At 36.7% G+C, this 26,217-nt stretch overlaps 1 protein-coding gene across 1 annotated transcript in view; it reads left to right on the top strand.

Annotated features, from left to right (window-relative positions):
- Window positions 1-26,217, top strand: part of ADAMTS6 (ADAM metallopeptidase with thrombospondin type 1 motif 6) — a 165,260-nt gene that overhangs the window by 74,246 nt on the left and 64,797 nt on the right. Inside the window, exons 10-12 of the mRNA XM_064140247.1 lie at window positions 4,039-4,185; window positions 13,400-13,541; window positions 24,399-24,506. Of these exons, the coding sequence (XP_063996317.1) occupies window positions 4,039-4,185; window positions 13,400-13,541; window positions 24,399-24,506 (397 nt within the window). The remainder of the gene's footprint in view (window positions 1-4,038; window positions 4,186-13,399; window positions 13,542-24,398; window positions 24,507-26,217) is intronic.

Raw genomic sequence — 26,217 nt, 5'->3', positions numbered from 1 at the left:
AAATAAAGCTGTTAATTCAGATAGAAGTGTGTTTTCTTCTGTCGTCCTGGCCATGAGTGCAAATTACTGGCCTGAAATGTCACACTGCCACTACCACCTTTGGAAACGGATGATGATAATTGCAAAACACCATTCCAAACACAAGAAAAAAAATGCCTGCACCTGCTAACCATTTTTCTTCTAAATGCAGAAACAGGGCTAAGTAGAAGAGCATTTTTAGATGTGAATAGATGATTAAGGTCCATGAGTATCTATAAAACTGTGTATCATCCACTCTTGAGAAGGCATTGAGTGCCTGTGCACCAAGCATTGCATCTTCTGTTTGCAAACATGGTTGATGACCACTGCCATCATTAACAACATCACATTTTTCTCTGAAAGAGTGGGTACAAGGAAAGCTGTTAAATTACAAGGTAGAAATTTAATTTATCTTTCAGCTGAAGTCTGTAATTCCTTTGACAAACTGTATACAATGACTGAATATGAGATGCAGTTGGCATGATCCGATTCAACACATACCCAAATGCCCATTTCTGTAAAGGAGTTACTCATAGAGATTATTAAAAACTGAGGTTCTCTATTTTAAGATATTATACATAGAATCATAGAATAGTTTGGATTAGAAGGGACGTTAATGATCATACAGTTCCAGCTCCACAGGCAGGAACACTTTCCACTAGACCTGTTTGCTCAATGCCGCATTCACCCTAGCCTTCAACACTTTCAGGCACAGGGCATCCACAGCTTCCCTGGGCAACCTGTTTTAGTGTCTAACCATCCTCATCATAAAAGACTTCATCCTAATACCTTATCTAAATCTATTCTCTTTCAATTTAAACTCACTACCCATTGTACAGAGACAATTCAAAAGCAAACGTTCCTGTTTCAGGAAACTAAGATTCTTGGTTTCCTAATTTTAGGAAACTGAGGCACTCGAGAACTAGGTCAATAAAGCACACTTCCAGTTGTGAAGTTCTGGTACTGTTTGTTGCATTTGAATTCTAAGCTCTTATCTTCCGAAGTATTTATCAATATTGAAGAATGATCATCAGCATTTACACTGGTCTGAAAATTTCACTATAATACATATATTGCTCAGATGAGTTGTTTTTTTAAAGCTGTGGTTTTTTTATAGATAGTGTTCTTCATTTGATGATACAATAGTCTATGTTTAGAGATGTACAGTAAACTAGATGTGTGAGGGCATTGCTACAGACAATTTTTTCTGTAGAAAGGAATCTTGTCATGAAGGAAGTGATGCTTTTTGATAATTAAGTCCTTCTCCAGCCTCTAGGAAACATCCATTGTTCACTGGTGCTCATTTTTGTATTTCCATGTGATTAATAGGGTTTGTGGGGAATGGGTAGCTGTACCTTGTGGTTACAAGGTCTACAGGGTTGTTATGATCAGCTGAAGAGGCGAAAACCGTACTCAGGATTCTAAGGCTCAGAGTAACATGAAGTTCTTCTATTTTTATACCACCTTTTGAAGATCTGTGTTTGGATTAATACGATGACACCACTGTGACTGCTTTCAATAAAGAAAGCTATGTGAATTGGTATGAAGTGATATTGTTAGTAGATAAAATGGCCAGCTTCTAATCTTCTGCCATTTGTATCTTCTGGCACTGAGTCCTAGAAAATGGAGTGCTTTAAGACATTTGTGTTCTTAAATGATGATTAAGAAATTGGAGAGTGTCTTTAGCATTTGTAATACAGAAGTTCTAGAGATAGAGCTTTTTGTGTGATACATGAAGAAACGAGTTTTGCTGCCCTGAGTGTACAGAAGCTAAATTTTGACATACCTTTCAAGTACTTCTCTGTCTCATGGACAGGAAGGCCCTAGTGTGTCTCACTATCTGTGCCTCTGATTTCATAAGGCTTGTGACATGTTTGGAAGGAAGGGAGAAATTTGACCAAAGGTTAAAATATAATAAAACAAGTTTTTATCCCTGAGTGATTGAATGGAAATTAGTTGACGACAGACTAAGTAAGAGAATGGAGTATTAAGTATTCTGTTCAGAAAGATAATTTGTCAGGCCAGTCAGATATATGTTATTGAGTGCTTATAAACAGTAGTAGTTTAACTGAAGGTAGTCTTTAATGCAAGTGTTTTTAAATAGATGCACTGTGAATTCAGTTGCAGTTTTAATTATATGGTTATGTTGATGATCTGTTGTAATGGAGGGGTAATTAATTGATGTGAGATATGATTTTAAAATATTAATATTATTTATTGATTTTCAATATTCAGAATTTTCACTACCCCGACCACTCTTTTTAAATAATAATTAGGTTGTTCTGCAATGATCATGGGAACATTATACAAGGGAATAAGTAGATCTAGAAATAATTAGCAAAAATATATAAACATTAATTGAATTGGAAGACAAGATTTCTGCAGTCAACACACCACTTGCAGTTAATTATACTGTTTGTCCACTAGATGGACTCAAGGAGCTCCTTTCTGCTGGTGGCAGAAGGCAGTTGGTGAATTACAAGAGGCTGTAAGTATTTACTCATAAAAAATAGCTCCCAACTTGTGGGGGCTAGCTACAGCTTCAGACAGTACCCAAAATGCTTTCAGAGGGTTCTGTTGGTGTCTTCTTAGCCACTGAGGCTTCTCATTTTTCCCAGGTTTCACAAGCTGCTGGGGAAAGGAGGCAAATGATCTCTGTCTTGGTCCTAATTTCTCTGGATTATCTGTGTATCTCCAGGACTTCCTATCTTGGCAGGAGACTTTCAGGGTGTAGGAAGGATGTCTTGTGGTGTGCAGTCTCAGCACAATGTCATGCTGGCTATGCAGGCCTATTGCATGGAGGCACTTGAAGCCTGTTCCTGGTAAACTCAAAGCAGGCAGTTTAAGATGCAGTAAAGCCAGAAGCAGAGAGCAATGGAGGCAGCAGCAAGCAAGCACAAATACAGTGGCAGAGCACACTGTGTTACTTGCTCATCTCTTTTTATTAATACAGCCTGAGCTTAATGGGCCATTGGGTAGAGAATAGCCAAGCAGAATAGCAGTTATGCAAGCTTGACCACATTAGGTGAAGCCATAGGCTTGCTTTACCCAGATTTGGGAAAAACATAGGCCTTGCACAAGGCAGGCACAAGCCAAGAGTGTGTACCTTGTTCACCACAGGATGTAAACAGGAGCAAAACAAGACTGAGCATGCCATTGTCTTTATATTCAGTGGCTTCAGGTTCTTTGTCCTCTTTCCTGTGGCTGCTTCTCTCCATAGCAGAAGGAGGGAGAGCAGAAAAACATGTCTGGGCAAGCCAGGACATGTGTAAGCCTATTTTGGCCTATTTATGCCTACCACAACATCTGTATGTCCAGGTGTTTAAGCCAGTAGCTCATAATTGCTAAGACATAAGGATTTCTGTGCCATGTGTCTTATTTCAGAATCCTGTCATCTTCATTAAAAGTTAATTAATTTGTTGCCTGGGAATCTCTGTTAGTTAAGTGCTGCCCAGAGGTGTTTTCTGCTGATTTTCAGTCATCTTCATTGGAACATCCCATGACAAGGCAGAGCTCTGATAGAAGGGCTCTTAGTCACTCTGTGAGTGGACATGGAGGGAGTATGTGTACATTGTGGCCTTGGACATTGCAAGCCCCATGTTCTGCTTGAATTATCATTGATTGCTGTGTGCCTAAACTTCACATACCTTGTAGCCACATACCTATTCCCCTGTTGTCCTTGTTTGCTAATCTGAGTGTCAGTGGCACAATATATATTCCATATCCAAGTATAAATAATGACTGAGTATTCTGTATTTATCTTGAAGTATATTGTTGCATTTTCTTCAAAAGCTTTAGAAAATAAGTAAAATGCTTGCAAGAGTCTGTGTGAGGAAAGACAGTTACATAATTGTGATGTATTCTGCAGAAAACTCACCCTGACTCTCCGCCTAAGAGTTTGCCCATACTAGGTGTGTTCCTTTTGATCTGGTAATGATTTCAGTAGAGGTGACATTAAGTTTTAAGCGACCCATGATGTTGTAGAAAAGTGATGGTCTGTTTCTCTTCTCTTTTGGGCAGTTTTGGTATGAATCATGATGGAATTGGAAATTCCTGTGGAACCAAAGGTCATGAAGCAGCAAAGCTAATGGCGGCTCATATTACAGCAAACACCAACCCTTTCTCTTGGTCAGCCTGCAGTCGGGATTACATCACCAGTTTTTTAGAGTAAGTAATCTCCCAACAAAAATTACGAGTTTTCAAAAAAATTGACACTTTTCTGGATAAACAGAGGTACAGTGACCTGTACTGATAGTTTACATTTTCTGATAGTACAGAAATTTTTTAGGACAGAAATACAGCAAGTCACTTCAGATTATGTTGTAGAGCTTTTTTTTTCCCTATGTAATGGCATAGATTTCTTCTGTTCTGTTCTTCAAATTAACTAATTTTGAAAATCTATTTGAAATATTTTGGAGTGCTGGTGGTATCTCATTACTTTATTACAGTATCACAGTATCACAGTATCACCAAGGTTGGAAGAGACCTCACAGATCATCAAGTCCATTAATCTAATAGTGAGAAACAGAGAACTGTGGAATTTACCTGTCAATGGGAAATCTTTTTTTCAAAACACATTCATAATGTGAGGCAGTCTAATGCAGGGAACAGGGCTGTAGCCCTGTACATTTTGTTCTTCAGACTTTTTTTCACCTGTCTTCTGGGGCTTTATCTATAAGTGTTCTTTGGTAGTACTAGTGAGAATATTAAGAGTACAGGAGAAGATTACCTAAATCTTTATATTAACACATTAAAACTGTGCTAACCTATACTTATATGCTGGTTTCTATCCAGAAGTAGATTTGCTACCTGAAATTTTACTTCTGGATGAAAAAAATGTAAACTGCCAAAATAAGTTAGTCTCAAAAATGTGCATATACCAATGTATGCATTGGTACATGTGATGTGTAATGGAAGTTCTGTCTGTGTTTTACATCATGGAAGACAAACAATGGCAAGTTCACTAAGAACAGATTAACAACAGAAATTCTTTTAATGGCATCAAATGTGTTTTATGGGAGCAAATGGCAGTTGATTGACAGGTTTAGGATCATCAGTACCATTATTCCTTTGAGAAAAAATGGTTCTTTAATTGTTCAGATACTTGGTGTGTTTTACAAGACCAACATAAACCAGTCAGGTGGTTTATAGCATGACACTACTAAAAACAAAAGGAGCTTCTCATCTTTCAAGAATCTAACCTCAGAATAAGATGCTGTATTTTGAATCTAACCTGAGGGTGCTCATGCAGACCAATATATTTTCTTTCAATGGTTCAAATGTAGATTCCCACATAATGTAGAGGATCACTAAGCTGTTTTGAAGAGGTGTTTGAGCTCCCTAGCATGTCAGTGGGCAAAGACATATCTATAATATTGGTGATGTTCAGAGTTAAAAAATTAGTTTCAGTTACTGTGTCAGATTAAAACATCTGTGTATCTGTTTGCGTAGTTCTAAGCAGTTTAGGTTTCTTGAGATGTGTCTCTATTATTGCCAGTGTTTGCAACTCTACTCAAATTACTACCATCTGTGAATTTCATTAAAAAATCATTACTGAAGTTACGTAGTGATACTTGAGCTTTGGCTGAAAGAAAAACCTACACACAGCATATTCAATAATAAGTTACCTTTTGTAATGTTTTAGCTTTATTTATGTAACCTGGAGTGTGGAGTATTTAATTTCAAAACCACCTTGATTAAACATTATCAGTTATGAACAGATTTTCCAATTGTACAGGTTACTGTCTTAAATAACACACTAAGAGCCAAAGATAACTTCTCTTTCATCTACTAATTTTGCACTCTGTTTTCAAAAATGTTAAATTTCTCAGACATGAACTGTTCACTATGATTCTATATTTGTTATTGTTTATGGTTCTAATACCCTATAAACAAAGTTGTTCTATTATTTCATGAAGTGCAGTAATCCCTAAAATTGTAGGGCTTTTCTCCCAGTTTCTAGTTTTCTTCCCACCTTTTTATGTCATCTCTTCGCTGATATCAGGAAACTGTTGGGACAGACAGGTACTGGTGGGGCAGCTGTAGAGAAGTCTAGATTACCTTTCCTCAGCCATTCACACCTTTCCTTAAGTCAGACTAGGAAGAAGAAAATCAGTGAGTGCAAGCAATTCCCTGACTGTTTCCATAAGAGCAGAACAGTCTGCATCCAGGCAGAAAAAAATATTTTGCCTTTTTTTTTTTCTCAGTAATTCTTTGCAGCTTAGCAACAGATGAGGAAAATGCTGATTTAGAAATGTAGAGGCAAAGGTTGAAGATGCCATCGAAGTCTTTGTATGTGTCTATCCCCTTTCTTTCCATTTTTCCTCAAGGAAGGGAAAACAGCTGGGATAGGACTCAGTAGACTACAAACAAGGGAAATAAGGTGTTGGGTTTTTTTTTTTTTTTCTCTGCTCCTGGCTAGTTTAGAATTTAGCTGTGTCTAATAAGAAAAATGGAATGTGATGGGGTGAAATGCAGATACTGAAGTAGAAACATGAGATTCTGAGTCTAAATGGCATACCACAATGCCTTTTAGATTTACTGGCTTGGATATGCATACAAATTTGGGCAGGACTGTCGTGCCACCAAGATAATGCAACTGTACTTTTCACTAGGAAATCATTATGTGTTTACAGTATTATTATATGGTAATGTAGGTTAATGTGAATTTACTAGTTTATCACCTTGGGTCACCACTTGCTACAGTGGTTTTGCACTGTATGCCATTTTGTAGTCTAGATACCACATTGTTCTTAATCATCAGACAGAAGCATTTTGAAACAGAAATCATCTTGGTGACACTCAAAGTAGAACTTCACCATCATCTTTGTCTTCCTTAAGGTTTTCTTAAATCTACACCCAAAAAGAAAATTTCCAGATTGAGGCTATGGAAAAATAGCCATTAAGTATCTCTTGGAAGATATCAGTTAATTCAGGTACTAGTTGGGAAAGTAATTAATTTGGCAAGATGGCTGAATAGAGGATGAATATAGCTCAAAAGATGACAATAAGATAAACTATGCATTGCTAATAGAGCTATCAAAACTCTTCAAGAGCAATATCCAGCCAGCACACACTCCAAAATGGCCAAGGAAAATAATTGTTTTCTAGGCAAAAAGTTTTTTCTAGCACATAATAGTTGTTGTCTATCAAGCTTTGTGTTGAAGTGAAAGATTGACTGAATTTAGTTTATTAATTTAATTGTTCATCAATGCTTTAGAGGGGTTTTTAATCTGGAGAGCAGTGTCAGAGAACAGATTCCCATGAGAGGCGTAGAAACATGTAATACCTGCTTAAAGGAGAAATAAACCCAGCCTAAAATTGTTTGTAAGTGAAGACTACTTGTTTAAATGTCATTATATGTAGCATGTGTGTATATATATGCATATGATATGCACCTTTCATTGTATCTAGCTTATATTTATACAGCATGCCTATGTAGCCATGCAGAAACCTAGACATTGTAATGGGTTAATGCGAGGGCAAACCAGCCTGCTCCACCAACACAAGGGTGAGTGGGAAAGTAACATACAAAATTCAGGGTTGAGATAAAAAGTATAATATAGCATATCATGATCACAATGCATAATTACCTTAGATAATAATCTAATTAATAATGCAATGCATGACTACCTTAACTTAGCCTATTTGCAGAAGAAACCCAAACCCAACGCTACCTGACTCCCATCTGTTTCAAGTCCTCACCAGACAGAAAAAAGCCAACACTCAAGACCTGGAACCCAAAAGCAGCAGTCCAAACAGGAAGCCTCTCATGTTGCAGTCTGAGCTTTAAGCCTCATACTACTTTGCTGCAGTTACTATTTTCACTTTTGAAGCTGGCGTAACTGCAGCATAGTATGAATAACAGCAGCAGATTCAACTCCACCTGTGACATAAAGGAGAAAAGCTTTTGCATAGAATTATTTATTCAATTAATAATAAAAATCTGAGTAATTTCTGGAATCATAGTTTGTTAGTCTGTCAGCATTGGACAGGTGGAGGTGTTAGAAGAGGTCAAATGGTGCCAGATCTGTCTTTCAGAGGCAGGATTGTCTTTTGAAAATGAATGGAGAAAAACTGAGTGTCTTCAAACGATTTGAATAAGTAAAGTCTATCATGGGAAATCTAGGAGAGTCTCTAGGATTACCATACAGCCTGACTGAGATCTGAGACTACACCTTTCTAACTCTGAAAGGAAGGAAAATTTACCTTGATCCAAGCAAGCCCATCTAGGCAGTCTTAAAAAATCTTCCAATGTTTGGGACCAGATATTGTCTGCCCAAGAATCTTGGACATACAGATGGATATGCAAGATAAATACAGATACATCTTCATTATATCTCATGTACTGTTTGTGGCAGATTGGCAGATTGGCCAGCCTGGTACTCCAGAAATCTTACTTTTTACTTTTCTAAAAAGTACATGTGAAGACTAGGTTACATCAATCCTATTAAAATTGCATGTGTCTACAAATTGGTGGAGAAAATTTACTTTCAGTACTGTGTCCAGTTCTGGGCCCCTTGATTCAAGGGAGATGCTGAGGTGCTGGAACATGTCCAGAGAAGGGGGACAAAGCTGGTGAGAGGCCTGGAACACAGACCCTATGAGGAGAGGCTGAGGGAGCTGGGGTTGTTTAGCCTGGAGAAGAGGAGGCTCAGGGGAGACCTCATTGCTGTCTACAACCACCTGAAGGGACATTGTAGCCAGGTGGGGGTTGGTCTCTTCTCCCAGGCAACCAGCAATAGAACAAGGGGACACAGTCTCAAGTTGTGCCAGGGGAAGTACAGGCTAGGTGTTAGGAGGAAGTTCTTGCCAGAGAGAGTGATTGCCATTGGAATGGGCTGCCCAGGGAGGTGGTGGAGTCACTGTCCCTGGAGGTGTTCAAGAAAAGCCTGAATGAGGCACTTAGTGCCATGGTCTAGTTGATTGGATAGAGCTGGGTGCTAGGTTGGACTGGATGATCTTGGAGGTCTCTTCCAACCTGGTTGATTATTTGATTCTATGATCTGTTAACCTACACTTCAGATTGTAACTTGCTTAGATTTTTTTGTTTGTTTGTTTTAAAGTTTACTAAGATTTTTTATTTATAGCTAAGAGATAATTGAATAAAAGGCATATGATTCCAATTACTGTAGGTTTCTGAAACGGAAGTCTAATGCTTTAAAAGGTTACTCAGCTAAAAATTACCCAGCAATTTCTATAGTAATGGGCTGGCAATGTGTTTTTGAGCGTTGACTTTGCATATAGTACTCTTTAGCTGTCTCTTGAGTTATTTTTATTCAGTGAAATTGTAAAGGGCAGAATCAGCAGTAGATACCCTTCAACTTATTTGTAGAATGTGTGATGAAATAAATATAGAACATCAGATTGGCCCAGTGTTTTATAGCTTAGTGTCTCCCGAACTCTCAAAGACAGATACTAACAGATTTTGGTAGGTGGATGATTCCGACAGATGAAACAATGATTTTTTTCTTAATATGGCTGCTGGATAGTTACATAAAGAAATAAAAGAATACTTTAGAACACAGGTCATATTGCAGAGGTATGTATACATTGAAGAAACAGTGAAATTTTCTACTACCAAGCAAAAGAAAAAATGTGCAAAATTAATCTTTGCAATGAAATATGACTTAAGACATAGAGCCAGCCTCACATAATAGCTTGAAAAAAAGAAGCAGAATTTATCACGAGAGTGAGTGGTAAACCCACATCAATACTTGAATTTCTGTAATGTTCAAGAAGGTTTTAATTTAGTAATTCTATTCTGATTCACATTAGGATTTTAAAAATGACAGTCAACATTACACTTGTGTTACTTATGCCTTGATTCTGAAAATATTTGTTCTATTATCTCTAGACTACTGAGCAGTCTGCAGGGTTTAGTCATTAATGCTAAGTTAAGCAGCTTTTTTAACATGTATAGAAGTCTATTCTGGTGCTCTCTAAAAAGGTTTTACTCAGGAAAAGTAGGTAATAAGTATGAGATAGGAATTCTCTTAGGAGCCAAATATTATGTATGTTTTTTTCAGTATGCATGTATATACATAAAATGCATTGTTTATAATTTTAAAATTATTTTTCCTTATTTCAGTGGTTTCACAAGGAATTATTATGTCTACTATCAATATATTTATTTGTAATATTTTCACTATAACAGATAATTGCAAATATTGATAACACATTTAATTTGTGAATGTGAATCACAGCTGGCTTTATAGTGCATGTCATTACTATGAATGAGCCAATTATGTATCACTGAAACCCAGTGACAGTGTTCTGGCATATTTTCTTCAAGCGTGGAAGGCTGAAGAAAGGTTGCTGTATTGCATATGTTGATGAAGTATTTAGGAACAGATGTTGTAATAGGAGCATAAACCCAGAAAAGCTTTTGGTTTTCCTCTTTATTGGGCTTTAATACAACAACAGTGTCTGTACAGAGGCGATCCTCAATTTCACATTGTTCAGTCTGTAAAGATTCTAATTGAATCCTTCTTGCTGTTATTTTGATCGAATAGTTGGCACTGATAACATCTGAGATCGTATAGTTTCAGAGAGTGCTCTAGTATCTGATATACTCCCAAAGAAGACTAATTTGCTATCTTGTGATATTAAAATACAAAAGAACATTTAAAATATATTGTAGACCATTTTTACAAAGATCTCTTGAGAACTGCACTGCGATACTGGGATGAAATGACATTAAACTAAGCTATGTTTGCATTTGAATCCAGTCCAAATATTAGATAGTTTTTAAGTACTAGAGTATATTATGGAGTAAATAGAATGTAAGGATGAGTTTGAGCTCATATTTTTCCATCTACACAAAGGTGTTTTTTGCATTTTTGTAGGCCTGATTGGTAATTATTAAATGGCTGTTTATAAAATGTTCTAATATGTTATTCTTCTTATACACTTTTGGTTAATTTCCTTAGATTTAGTAGTGGTTTGGGTTTTTTTTTTGTTTGGTGGGTTTTCTTTCCTTATTTTCCCTCCCTCTGACCCCCAGGTATGTGGGATTTACTTTGTTGGAGTGAAGAGAAAGGGAGAACAAGGATGTAGACTTGGGACTGTTAACGCTCTGCCTGAATGTAGTAGATGTTGTCTGAAAGGTTATATAGTCCTCAGCCTGTGCTTGTCCTTTGCACAGCTCTGTTGAGGCCTTTCATTATAAATAGAAAGTCCCTGGTTAAGGTGCGTTATAACACATATTATTTCTTTTCCTAAATGTTTTGGTTCATACAATATAGTATCAAGTTCTCACAATAAGTCTGAATTATGTGCCTGTGTTGTCTCCTTACATGAGAAAAAAACAAAACTGAAGCAGAAGGAGAGGTAGAAATTTTCTGTCTGAGGGGTAGTGATGTAATTTAGCTAGTAAGTGAGTTCACAGATTAGTTAATGATTTTCTTGCCTTTTTACTACTGCAGCAATATTTCTTTTTGATGAAAATTGCTGTTATGAGCAAAAGAGGCATGTTTTTGTACTTACTACAAGGATTTTGACTTAGGTTTCTGCAATTATATGGTTTTTAGTGTAGGTATAGACTTTTAATTTACAAGTCTTTGAATGTAATGAGGGTTTTTTAAGTGCTGTGCACTTGGCTGTATGTTTGTGAGGTCACAACTTTACAGACCAAATTCTGTGGTACTGGAATACATGGAATGCTCTCATGCAATACTGCTGAAGCAGAACACTAAACTTCCCACTGATGCCTAAAGCAAAGTTCCTGTCTCTAGGCTGGTCCAGACAATGCGAAGAAATTATATTTTATTTAAGTTATTTTCATATTAGAATTATTAGCATATACCACTCATAGATGCAAAATACAACAGTGAAATATTTCAAAACAATGTTGGGTAGTTTGCTCAGCTTCTGCTGCTAGAAAATATATATGCTTTTAATAATTAAAACTGGAATAAAGAGGAAAGTACATTATTTTTAATGTCTAATCTACACAATTGGTGTTGTAAAAACAGATTCCCACTGAGAAAGTGTTTGTGTGAGATTGTGCAGGTGAATCACAATATTCTTGGGGTTAGTAACTGGATATAATTTCCCCCACCTCCTCTACCTGGTTATTGTCTTAGTTGCTGTTTGCTGTTGTCTAAAATGGTTGACAATTTATTTCTTTGTTTTTCCAAAGGATTTATTGTAGTATTTAAAATGTTGTAGTGAAACTGGTTAACACAAGAGCTGAAAAGCTGTAGTTAAAGGTGGCTTTTACCCTTTTTGTATCTGCAGATTAAAAATACAAAGAATTGGTTATCTCTGTAAAACAGTGTAGAACATTAATTTCTGAAATTACATTCTTTTGGAAAGGTGCATGGAAAAGATTTGGAAAAAAATACTGTTAAGTGTTGGCAATTTGTAGGAATGTTGGGGAAAAAAAGGCAAAATATTGGCATAAGGTTTTTTTTTTTTTTAATCTTCATTTATTCCTACGTGAAGTGCGAGTAAAAAAAGCATCTTTTTAATGCACGCTGACTAAATGAAACTGGAACGTTATAATTAGTGAAGTAGAAAGTCGTCTAAAGAGAATTCTGTGTTTGACATTCTTTGTTATTTATTACACTACATTAAAATATTGTGGTTGAATATGGGCACATTTTGGAAGAAAACTTACTAACCAGCAAACAGAATGGTGAATATTAGAAGAAAAACAAAGTTTTCAAAGATGATGATCTTCATTCTACCTTGAAAATTTTAATACTAAAGTAAAATATAATGGAAGAGATCTTGGAGCCATACATTTTTTTTCCACTCACCTTAGCATAGGTAAATGTGTAGATCTTGCAGAATTTTTACTTCTGTGACTGCTTCATTATCTCGTATAGAAGAAAAGCATGCATGTTAAGGTCCAAATACTATAAACATTTAGCCATACTGAATTTTAAATGCCTTTTATCTTTATATCCATCATCTGAAATGCTCATATCTATAAGATTGTGCTTAGCTGTTTGAAGGACCAAAAAGGTAATTGAGAATTGTAATTAAAAAAAAAAATTGCTTAGCTTAGCTTGATTAATTTTCATTCCATAACCAAAAGTAGCTCCTCTTCTGTGAAAAAAAATAGGAATCTTAAAACAAAAATTAATATTGTGTGGCTCAGAAATGATCACACTTTAAAAATGATATCCGAAATCAATTTCACTATCTAAAATAAACATTTTTATTAGTAACAATTATTAAAAAAATGAATTGCTGGAGTCCCTTTAGTTAATTTCAGTTTTTACTGTGGGTGTACCATCTTATTGTTTGTTTGTTGCAATCATGTGTATTTCACACCCAGTGCTGTTAATAGTAAGAACTAGCTATGTTATATCATTAATGTGATTAACAGTCAGTAGAATTCCTAATTGATTTGGTCCTTTATGTTGAACAGTTCAGGCCGTGGTACTTGCCTTGATAATGAGCCTCCCAAGCGTGACTTTCTTTATCCAGCTGTGGCCCCAGGTCAGGTGTATGATGCTGATGAGCAGTGTCGCTTCCAGTATGGAGCAACATCTCGCCAGTGTAAATATGGGGTAAGAAGTCTTAATCCTTATGCTAAATGTTCTGCTTAGTCATTTGTATATATTCCTCTGTAACATACATCTTCAGTTAGATGCAGTAGTATTTTACAGATTTCTGACAGCATGCCTGATGCTGTCATTTTTAAGCAAGGAATATATTATAATCCTTATGCTGCATCTTTTGCTTGAGTCATTTGTGCTGTACACCAAAATGTGTGGGTAGCAATGAGCTGGGGGAAAGCTTTCTTTAATTTTTAAGAAAAAGTCCAGAACATTTGATCCTGATCCTTGTAAAGTGCACTACAATTTTTTTCCTGATTTCAGTTAAATGTTACCAGTTTCATGCTCTATTAATGTTTAAAAAGGAAATCTGTTGTGTTGGCTTCAACTTTTCAACTGAAAATTGAGATTACTTTCATGCTTCTATTGATTTGTCAGGTCTGGATTTATTTTCTCCTACTTTTCCTTTTCTTTGATGTTGAGTTTATTGTTTCACACGTTGTTCAGATCTGTTTTTCTGTAAGTAAGAGTTATGGTTATGGGAACATGACTGATAGCTGAATTAAATACTGAATAGTGTAAGTACTGGCAAAATGTGGGCTGCCAGTACCAGAGTGCAATGATTAAGGTAAATAAATTCATGATAGAAATGACAAACTGCATACTTACACTATTATAAATGAATTTATAAATACTTAAAGTCTTTAAGCCCAAAGTATATAGAAAAAGGACACACTGGCAGTTGGACTTAGTGGTTTTAGAGGTGTCTTCCAACAGAAACTGTTCTATAATTCTGCTGTGCTTGTTATCAAATAATCAGCTGAGACTAAAGTAAACCTTGTAAGCATTTCAAGTGGTTGAAAAATGAATAGTTTTAATAATATTTCGATATGTAGATTTTTCTCTATAAAACTGTGTCATCATTAAATTTATATTCTGTTTGCTTCACTAAAGGCTGACTACAAAGAAAATAATTTTTTAATATTCCTGTGGTGATCAATACAGTATTTTTATACAGATCACACTGTGCAAAGGATTTAAAAGCTGTATGTAGCTGGCTGACCAGGTCTTCTACTCCTGAATTCTCATCAAATCTCTTTTGGCCTTTATTGTTCCTCTTTTAAGTTCTCACTTCCAACACACTGTTCTCTAAGGGCCCTGTTTCCTGTCACTACATCCAAGAACATTTTTTTTTCCTTACAAATTCTCATCAGGTGCACTATTTTGTTTTCAGACTGAAGAAATCTGCAAGTATTTAATCCATGATTTATAGTACAACCTTTGGAAATATACTGCATTTTAAATAAAACTGGAAAGTTAATAATGTGTAAAACCTGGCTGTTCCACGTGCACATTACTTTTTTCAAACACTGTTAAACTATGCAATCATTGTTTTGATGATCACATTGTGCAGCACACTTTCTTAAACAGTTTCTAAACCATAAGTGCTTTGAAATAGTGAAGATGTATAGGTAACTTCTGCTTTCTTTTTTGTTTTAAAGATTTTGCTGGAATTCCCTTACAGTTGCAAAAAAAAAAAAGAGGTTGGCAATTAATTAGAAGAAGCTACGTCTTTGTGTGGCATTCAGTCCTCTGAACTGATGTACTGTATTGTGTTCAGTCAGTGTGCCATCTATGGGAGCATGAATTTTAGGTGTCTTAGAGAAAAAGCTATGTTTTTATATTAGAATAGCAGGTTAGTATTCACTGTAAGAAGAGCAACAATGCTGGTGAAGGGCCTGGAACACCAACCCTATGAGGAGAGGCTGAGCGAGCTGGGGTTGTTTAGCCTGGAGGAGGCTCAGGGGTGACCTCATTGCTGTCTACAACTACCTGAAGGGACATTGTAGCCAGGTGGGGGTTGGCCTCTTCTCCCAGGCAACCAGCAATAGAACAAGGGGACACAGTCTCAAGTTGTGCCGGGGAAGGTATAGGCTGGATGTTAGGAGGAAGTTCTTCACAGAGAGAGTGATTTCCCATTGGAATGGGCTGCCCAGGGAGGTGGTGGAGGCACCGTCCCTGGAGGTGTTCAAGAAAAGCCTGGATGAGGCACTTAGTGCCATGGTCTAGTTGACTGTCTAGGGTTGGGTGCTAGGTTGGCCTGGATGATCTTGGAAGTCTCTTCCAACCTGGTTGATTCTATGATTCTATATACATTTAAAGTAGAGCTTATATTTAAAAATACTGCTCTGAAAATAATGATGATTATGATGGCACAGATGTCAAGTGATAGCTTTGAAGGAGGAAAAAAAAAATATTCTTTTTTGGAAACTAGTAGTGCAAATAGAAAACAACCACATGAATAATACCTTTCTTCTTTGAAATTCTGTTATAGTGGTTTATTAACCTTTAGAAAAATTTCCTTTCAGCCATATAGTTTTAGTGTTGCTCTGTGTTCACTGACCCTTTTCCCATACTTCTTCATCCATGCCTCTATATATTGTTGCTTATGTTGTTATTTCCTGATCCTGCAAAGAATTTTGCAGCTTTTCTTGGTTAGGAACATGATGTTAAATATATTAAGAGGGGTTTGATGATTAAGACATCCCAATGAAAGTATTAAAGAGGCTGCAAATGTCTGCCTTTCTGTGTGTTTGTTTACTGACAAGGAGCCAATTTTATGTTAAAAGGGGATCTTTGGTAGCTGTTTTGGTGGTATTTTTAAGTACTGGGCCTAATTAAATTGTTTAATTGCTTAATGGACAGAACTTTTCCAGCAAAAGTGTTGTGGCTCTTCGTTAGCACAGTAAGTTGGACAAGAATGCGAAGAGGTGATTCAGATCTTTTGAGTTGAGATGACAAAACTATGTTATCAAGTAGACCATGATCCTTCTAATGTTACCTGTATTGATAGGTATTGATATTACATTTTTAGGGACAATTTTAGAGCACTTACATAAAGAGACAGACACTTTGAATAGAGAGGCAGTGCCTCAAGCTGTTTATTTCATAATTCAGGAGAATACGTAATGATGAAAATGTCCCCATATAGTACTGACACAAAGGCAATACATGCTTTCAGGTATCCTACTGGATTCACTGCAGTGGGAGATTTTGAGATTATTTGGCATATTGTTAGTTTGTGTTCATTTATGCAGCTTCTGCATATGCTACATTTTGTGGGGTGATGCTGAGTGAACTCCCTTTGGCTGATTCTATTCTCTGTTCTGTTTGCTGCCAGTTCCCCAATTAGTTCAGAATCTTTTTTTCAAACCTTTTGTTTAGGTAAGTTTAAGGAAATTTTTTTTTATGAGTCCTTACCTACTTGACCTATGAGCATCTGCCTAGTAACTGTTGGCTGTCTCTAGATTAACTCAGAAGGGAATTATCTGTTTCATCAGTTTAAATATTACCTGGAATATTCCTGCTGTAACTTAGCGATTTTGTGGTTCAACATAATACTTGACTTTAGAGACGGTCCCTATGTTTTTAGGACAGAGACTAAAATCTCAGTCATTTTGACAGCGATTAGTTCTTTATGCATATGGTGTATTTTTCAATCTGTGAAGCTAGTGGCTGCTAGTATTGTGCCTTACAGTTATTTGGCATATATATATATATATATATATATATATATATATATATATATATATATTACATTTTATACTTTTCCTCCATCGTTGGTGTCAGTAAATATTTTGAGTAGGGGGAAAAGAGGATAAATTCTCCTTTCCTTTGCATACATGACTTGACCGAAATCAGCTGAACCACTTTGTATTTCATTCTAGAGCTTAACACATCATTTTAGCTGATGACAAGTAGCTCTCTTGTTTGTCATGGTCTTATGCTTGCACTTAAGTTCTCTGGTTAGTTTGCCAATAAAAATAGCTTGAAACTTGATTAATTATTCACATTTCATCAGATAGAGTTCAACCCGTGAACCTGCTGCTTGTAAACATTCAGAATGAAGATGTGTTCTTGCAATAAGGAATCCTCTTGCTGCCTTAAAAAACTCCCTTTTGTTAATTGTCTCTCAGAAATATTTAATGTGTTGTGGGGAGTGGCCATATAGACAGTTATCATTAATGTAAAATTTCTTGGAAAGCATGCATTACAGAAATACAGGACATGCAGCTGGCATACCTTCACTGCTTCCTAGCTTCCCACATACCAGTTCAGAGGTGGCTAACTTTCAAATCCGGGAGAACAGACAAATTGCTATGCATGATTCTGCAGTATTTCTTCTAGGATGTAGTACCCTGAAATACAACTAGACATCTTAATCAGGTGCTAGAAACTTTGACGTTTGATAACTATTGAACTTGGTAACTATTTTTTCATGGAACACAAGCGTGGTTTACTCATGTTAAATAAAGATAGGTGTTAAGCATAATAGAAGTTTTTTGTAGGAAGATGAAGCAGAGTCTGGAAGCTGTTTTTTCCAGAAGAAAAAGCAGAGAAGCCACTGATGCATCTTTAACCAGAACCACCATTTCTCTTTTGTTCCTTCACCCATTGATTCTATGACTTGGTTTGTGCGTTTGGCATTTGTAAGCAGAACGTAAGTAGTTTGATTGAATTTGTTTGATTTATGTTAAGTTGCTTGCGAATTGGTGTTACAAGTATGTGTGAAAAAAAGAGACAAAATGAAGATCCTGATATTACAGGCTGAGTGGTGAATGACTGGAGAGCAGCCCTGAGGAAAAGGACCTAGGGGCCTGAGTTGATGAGGAGCTCAACATGAGCTGGCAGTGTACACATGCAGCCCAGACAGCCAACTGTGTCCTGGGCTGCATCAAGAGAAGCATGGCCAGCAGGGCAAGGGAGGGGATTCTCCCCCTTTGCTCTTGTCAGATCCCACCTGGAGTACTGTGTGCAGTTCTGGAGCCCCCAGCACAAGAAGGACATGGAACTATTGGAGCAAGTCCAGAGGAGGGCCATGAAGATGCTCAGGGGGCTAGAGCACCTCCTCTTGAGCCAGGAGAAGAGAAGGCTTTGAGGAGACCTTATAGTAGCCTTTCAGTATCTGAAGAGGGCCTACAGGAAGACTGGGGAGGGACTACTTACTTGTAACAACAGGACGAGGTTTAATGGGTATAAACTGGAAGAGGGGAGATTGAAACTAGATGTTAGGGAAGGGTTCTTTACAGTGAGGGTGGTGAGACACTGGAATGGGTTGCTCAGGGAGGTTGTGGATGCTCCCTCCCTGGAGGTGTTTGAGGCCAGCTTGGATGAGGCCTTGAGTGACTTGTTCTAGTGGGGGGGTGTCCCTGGCTGTGGCAAGAGGGTGGAACTGGATGATCCGTAAGGTCCCTTCCAACCTAAACCATTCTATGATTCTATACTGCTATTTTGTATCAACCTTTCCATTTATTTTTTATTGTGTAAGGTCTTGCTGGTCAAGTGTAAAACCTCTCATCACTATTGTGCATGCTTTTTGTTTGGAATTACTAAAGCTTGGAGCTTTCCTTGTGCAAGGACTTACAGAATTATGCTGTAATTAAGAACAATTGAAACACTTTCAACTTTATTCTTGGAAGTGATTTTTGTTCCTTTGTTGGGTTTTTTTGTTTATTTTGTTTGTAAGTTTAAGATGTGTATAGCCAAGGGAAATCTCAGACATTTTCCTCTTTCTGAATCCTATTTTTATATTGCTTTTATAATGCTCTTTATCGTGGGGAAGAGGAGATTGAGGGGTGACCTCATCAATGTTCATGGATACATGAAGGGTGAGTGCCAGCAGGAGGATGGAGCCAGGCTCTTGGTGATGCCTGATGACAGGACAAGGGGCCATGATTGGAAGCTGAGGCATGGGAAGTTCCATGTAAACACGAGGAGCATTTTTTTCACTGAAACAGGCTGCCCAGGGGAGGTTGTGAAATCTCTCTCCAGAGATATTCAAAATCCCCCTGGATCCTGTGTGATCAGGTATAGGTGATCCTGCTCTGGCAGGGCGGCTGGACTGGATGATCTTTTGTGTCTCTTCCAGCCCCTGACATTCTGTGATTCTGTAGGCTTTTCTAACAAGTTCCTGTTGTCCCTGTCTTAGCATTGTCCTATTACTCTTTCATAGGACTACCTTGTCTCCAAATCCTCTATTCCTCTCTTTCCTTTTCTCTTTCGTTCAAAGGAGATGGATATATGTAACATGCAATATAGATCTTATGAAAGCAGTTTAAAAAGTACCAGGGCAATGATGTGATCAAAGCAGGAGTAGTGTGTTACATGATAGTAGCAGTGATAAGGAAATTCCAGGAGCTGGAATGTATTTTGAACAAAGATGAGTGAGTTGCATGGGTTTGAAAGGCAAGGTGCTACTTGACTTTGTGGGATTTCTGTAGTTTCCATAAGGTTCACATAAGCACCCAATATTTAGGAAAGAATGCTGGTAAGGTAACATGAATGTACGACTTAAGCTCCACATTCTGTTTCACAGCCTTTCAGCATGTTGTGGTTTACAACATGCTGCATCACTTAACGAGCATTTTGGCATCGAGCATTAAAATAGTAATTTTTGGGTGCTTATCTGAACTAAATTTTGAACCTTCTTAAGTTCACCCATTATCACAGTCTTTGACTTTTAATCATGTTAGCAGTCAGGCTGAAAATGCTCTTTGTTGATGTTTTTAAGGTCTGAATTGTAAGTTACAATTCAAGCTATTTTTATGCTTTGTTTTAGCAAATGCTCATCAAGAGGTGCAGCATATTACAGACTATATGTGCTGAAGTAATACAAAATCTGAATATTAAAAATTTTTGTGAACAAAAAAGGAACTCCCAAACTATCACAGTTTAATATGCAATTTGAATGCTTCTGTTGAAGCCTTTTGTTAAAGTGGAAAGCATTAAAAACAGCACAGCAGGTTGATCTTTGCTCATGCTCCTGAGTTTTCATTGTGCTGTGTAATTACTATTTACGATGATTGTGATCTAGGATGCTTCGATCTTGCATAATTTGACATGCCTGTATGTAACTCTGCATGACACAACAGGAAGAGGCTCCATCATCACTAACACTTAGGCAAAAGGAAGATAATTTGATTTGCTGTTTTTTTTCTCTAGATGGGTTCAGCTTTGTTTAATTTACTGCAAATACAAGCATCCGAATTCCAAACTGAAGTCATGGAGCCCTAAGATACACCGTTACAGGTTGTCATCTATCTTGTCTTGATCTTGTGAAAGGCCTCAGCTTCAGTTTATGTTTCCTGGATTTTTTAATCACTTTCCCTTGTTTGCTTTAGAAATTAGTAGTTATTAAATCCACACATTTGGAGACTGACTTTGATGTCATTTGATTAATTTCCAGATTATGCTTTATCTTAGCTCTGGTAATTTATTCACGCAAACTTAATGTTAGCAAAAGATGTTAGCTTCATACTCTGTCTGCCAGTGAAGAGGCCAGCATAAAGAGACACTTTATATGTTGGTGGGCAGGGTGGGGGTGTGCATGCATGTGTGCATGTTAGCGTGTGAAAAAATGCAGCATACTTTCTACTCATGGTTTTGGACCTGCCCTTTCCAGAGCAGCTCTTCATATGTTTTTTAAGGCTGGCTTATTAAAATCAGTTGCTTGGAGATGTTACAGATGGGACAGTGGTAGTAATAAAATAGGTAGAATAAATAACTATGACACTAAGGTAGTCATAGCTATAGAGTTGAGCTGGAGAAGGGAAAACTTTGTGCATGTTAGCCAGAATTTATCTGTTAACTTTCCAAAATCAGTTGAAAATGTTGAAGACATGACCATAACAATACCTGGTATAATTCCATTTTTGTTTAATGAAGTGACAGCAGAGATGGATTTTCCACTTATTTTTAAATACTTTGTTTTAAACTTACTTCAGGGCATGCTTTAATGACCGTGGTGCAATTAGCTTGACAGTTGGACTTTATGATCTTAGAGGTCTTTTCCAACTGAAGGTATTCTATGATTCTATGATTGTTGATACTTTTCATTTCATGTACAAGGTGGTAGAGAATGTGCTTCAGATTCTACTCTTTATTTTAAATGCCAAACATCAGGGGAAAGTAAACAATGTCTTAAGTTTGGCTCTATCTGAAAGAAATTGCAAAAATACATTGATTTATTGTTTTTACTATAAATTGCTTCTATAAATTGAGATGTTGTGTTATTTTGGTTAATTTATCCTCTGCAATGTATTTCAAGAGGAAATATTCTGTTTGTTTTAGGATATTGTATATCTGTCTTGGATAGAACTGCTTTCTGATTTAAGTGGTAGTCTTTTCTCAAATATTAGTAGTATGATGCAGCCCTTACTAAGTTTATGATACTACTGTTTCATCTTTAGGGATTTCCTGTGGATTTCTTTTGCTGAAATTAAGGTCTGAATAAAAACTACTAGACAATGCCAGTAATAAGACCAGGTTTTGATGCAGTGCTTTTCATTCTCTTTCAAACCAATTTAGTCAGAAGGAAAGTATTTCTCTTTTTGTGGGGTAGAGAGGTGAGCTGACATGCTTAGAATCATCCTGAAAGCAGGTGAATTACTACAATAATTTTGGAGTGCTGTATCCATTAATTCACATGGTTCAGCTGATTATTTGTTTGAAATTAAAGTGTCTGGATGGTGTTAGTTCAGTGAATTTGAAGAAGTCTAGTCCCACATAGAAGCCTGAGTATACAGAAAGAATTTACTTAGGTGAAAACTGTTAAATGTTCTTGTTTTGGGATGTGTTAGCCTTGCAGTGAAACACATGTTTTATTAATTAATTCCCCCTATATAGGTAACATACTGGTGTAGGCATATAGAAAGTTAAATTCTGCATGGACACTCTGGAGACCAAACCATAATTCTGGATTCGAATCACCCTGAAATATAGATGGTTTTGAATTGCAGATTGTTACCCAAATTTTTGTATTTGTTTATTTGATTTTGTCCCCCCCCCCGCTCTTTGAGGGAATGGTATTGGAATAGTTGAAACCTTTGTTTCTTAATGCAATGGAATCTTTTGATTTTTATTTTTTTGTTTAGAATATCAAATCAAACTTACAAAGTCAGCACAAATTTAACATTTGGACTTGCTCAGATGCGATATACACAACATCAGAAGCAGAACTGTCACAGCCCAACACTTTTAATTGTGATTTGACCAAGTGAATGACACCTGAAAAATGAGCAAATAAATTACACTTTTCTTTTTCCTCTACAAAATGAGCAAGTAAATTATACATATAGATAAGGCAGGATAATAAGGAGCACTTCATACTGTGTCTGCAAGGATACAATTTTAGGTTACCATTTTAAAATCCATGCTGTACTGAAGTTTGGATTCACATTTAATACAGGTGTGAATTTGATTTAATGTTGAATTTTACCACCAACTGCCTGTGAAATTTGTAATCAAGTTAGACTTTCCTCATCATGTTGGTGATGTATCTCCTCTACTTTCTCTGTTCTATTTGCTATTTTAAATCATATATTACTGAGTGTGTATATTAATCTGAAAGGTTTATCAACTGAGTGGCAAAAACAAGTTGTTTATTCAGAGATTTAAGTAAGTAAATGTCAATGCTGTTTACATTTCTTCAATTAAATCTTTTAATCTGAAAAGTAAGATAATTGTACATTGGCTACAGATACGCTTATACAGGTGGCAATATTTATTGAAAAAGGAGTCTTAATAATTTGCTTAAGTTTTCATGGAGTCACCCACCAAATGGGGCAGAATACCTTAGGAATAATTGTCAGAAATTGGAAGGAAGCTCCAGAAATCATCAGTATTCATTCTCACTCTTCTCAGACCATTCTGATATGATATGTTTTTAGTGGGATTTTAAAAAGCTAAATTGCTCATCTTGATTGTCAAAATAAATTCTCTGTGTTAACAATCCTTAACCAACTCATTTTAAACTTGGAAAACAATTTTCCATTATTCTAGGAGAGCTTGTCCTGTTACAGGTTGGGTGAATAATACTATAAATAAATCCAGTTGTATAAGCAGTACAATGCAGGAAACACTAATCTTAGGGTAGAATGTAATAGTTGTTCCTGTTGATGTACATAGAAAAGGTAGCCTGAGTGCTAGATATTCATTTCCTCAGAGAAACAGTGAAGCTCGAGTGGGGGGCAGGGTACCTATTGACTTTAACATTGTCTTTTCCCTTTTATTCTTTATACCAAGGTTCAGCCACAGACTATGTAGAAGGATTAATTTTAGGACATGATTTCAAGGAGCGAATAATGAAATTAAATAATGATGAGTATGATAAGATAATTTGAAAGATCTGAGTATCTTTCAAAATGGAAAAAAGTACTTAGAATATATTTATAAGGAGGTTGCAAACTCTTACACAGATCTCAGAGTAAAGCCTCAAATATTATACTGTAAGTCATATATTGTAAAAGCAAAAGAATTCTGATTTCATTCTGCACATATAGCTGAATCCAAGGGCAGCTGAAGCAGCAATGAGTCGAAAGAACTGGGTGGATTTGAGTAAATCTGCTAAAAAAAAATCAGAATATGTGGTAGAAAAAAAGTGATTTGAAAACTTGTTTTTGTTTAATACTGACAACACAGGAAAGTAGGATAGGCTAAATAAGTTATGAAGTAGCACCCCGAAATCCTAAAAGCCTGATGGAAGTATTTTAGTACATTGCTCAATTACTACTAACCACACTAATTGCACTGTTTAGCAAATTTACAGAAGAGAAGTGCAAGTAGCATGGACTCAGAAACTTTAGTTTAAACCAAAGGAAATAAAATTAATTGTTGCTGCTTCATACTTTAAAATTACTAATATACTTTTACCATGTAGAAAATGCTCCAGAATATATCATAACCGTCTATATCCATCCCACTTCTTCGTAGCCTCTCTTCAAAGCAAATTTGTGTATACATGTGTGTATGAGGACTGGAAATGATTTTAGCCTTTTATTCTGATCAACTTGCTTCTGCCTTCTTTCCTAGGAAGTGTGTAGAGAGCTCTGGTGCCTCAGCAAAAGTAATCGCTGTGTTACCAACAGCATTCCAGCAGCTGAAGGTACTCTTTGCCAAACAGGGAGCATTGAAAAGGGGGTGAGTACAAAGAATTTATTGTTTGAAGATATACTTTATTATTTAAAGACTGCAGAATGAAAGAACTAGAAAGTTAAAGTACACATGAGCAACTCTAAGAGACTAAAAATGAGGGGTTTTTTCCAAATATATTTGCAGAATTATTTCCCAATTATTTTATATATCTAGTTTAATTTAAAAAAATCTATCCCTGCTATAAAATGCTATAACCTGTCACATACTCTCTCTGTATATAATTTTTAAAGAGCTCTTCACTTCAACCATTATTTTAAAGTACTCTTCCATGAAGGACTGTTACGCACCTAGGTCTGGTGTAGACTTTGATAATGTATAACATAAATCTAGCTTCTGAACTCGTGTTATTTTGTTACAAGAAGAAAATCCTACAAGCATACTGAAAAGCTGCCTTAATAAAAGGATTTTCTAAAAGCCTGTTTTTCCCAGTGGCCTTTGTGGTTTGACTTTGAATTACTGTTTTAGTATAGTTGCACACCTGTATAGCTGTGAAAGTCTTTGCTGCACAGTCCAATAAACTCATTTGCCTAATAGAAAAGCAGAGAAGGTCAGTGTTGCAGTAGATGAGGCTGGTGCTACTGTATATGCCTGGACACATGAATTTTTGTTTTAAAACAGTGTTTGCATATCAGTAATTTTAGACAAAGTTCTGAAACTTGTTTTTCAATTAAGAATAGTAAAAGAGTGTTTCTCAGTTACAAAACAAAACCTATACCTGTCTTTAGGAGAGGGAAATATTTTAATGATTTACAGGATGTACTGGGAAAGGAAGTGAATTACATTTTTTTTTCCAGATAATGTGTTTCATGCAGATTTGTACATAGTGAAGAGGGCACATTGCAGTAATACAATTTTTGTTATCTGTCTGAGAGTTGATACATCTGTCAATAAGGTTTACATGTTTTACAGGAAGGACATGGACCTGATGGAGTGGGTCCAGAGGAGGGCCATGGAAATGATCAGAGGGTTGGAGCACCTCTGCTGTGAGGACAGGCTGAGGGAGCTGAGGTTGTTCAGTCTGGAGAGGAGGAGGAGGGGGGGACACCTCATAGCAGCCTTCCAGTACCTGAAAATGGGCTAAAGGAAGGATGGAGAGAAGCTGTTAACAAAGGCCGTCAGGGACAGGATGTGGGTCAATGGGTTCAAGGTTGAGAAGAGCAGATTTAGATTGGATGTCAGGAACAAGTTCTTTACTATGAGGGTGGTGGAGCACTGGAACAGGTTGCCCAGGATGGTGATTGAGGCCACTTCCCTGAAGACATTCATGGTGAGGCTTACTGGGACCCTGGGAGACCTGGTCTAGTGGGGATGTCCCTGATGACTGCAGAGGGGCTGGACTAGATGACCTCTAGAGGTCCTTTCTGGCCTGGACCATTCTATGATTCTGTGGTACTTCTCCAGATAGGCTTTTTTCCCCTAACAACAGTTACTGACATTTATTTTTATTCCAACTTTTGTTGTGCTAGCTGGACTAGTTTCAGAAAAAGATCACACTATGTTTTTACTTTCAATCTGATGTTTAAACAAAAAGAATGAAAGCCTTTAGGCAGCTGTCACAGTTTATTAATACTTGTTGATGGCTTCATTCGCAGCCCATGACCCAACATCGTTCTGATGGCTTTTTCATGCTGAGTTTGGAAATATTAGTAAACCATGTTAAATAAATTCCTTGAAAGAGTCATTTAAGAAAATAGAG

Source organism: Pogoniulus pusillus, chromosome Z (assembly GCF_015220805.1).
Source record: "Pogoniulus pusillus isolate bPogPus1 chromosome Z, bPogPus1.pri, whole genome shotgun sequence".
Classification (NCBI taxonomy): domain Eukaryota; kingdom Metazoa; phylum Chordata; class Aves; order Piciformes; family Lybiidae; genus Pogoniulus; species Pogoniulus pusillus.
Note: the sequence above shows the minus strand (reverse complement) of the source record. Positions and strands in the feature narration are given on the sequence as shown.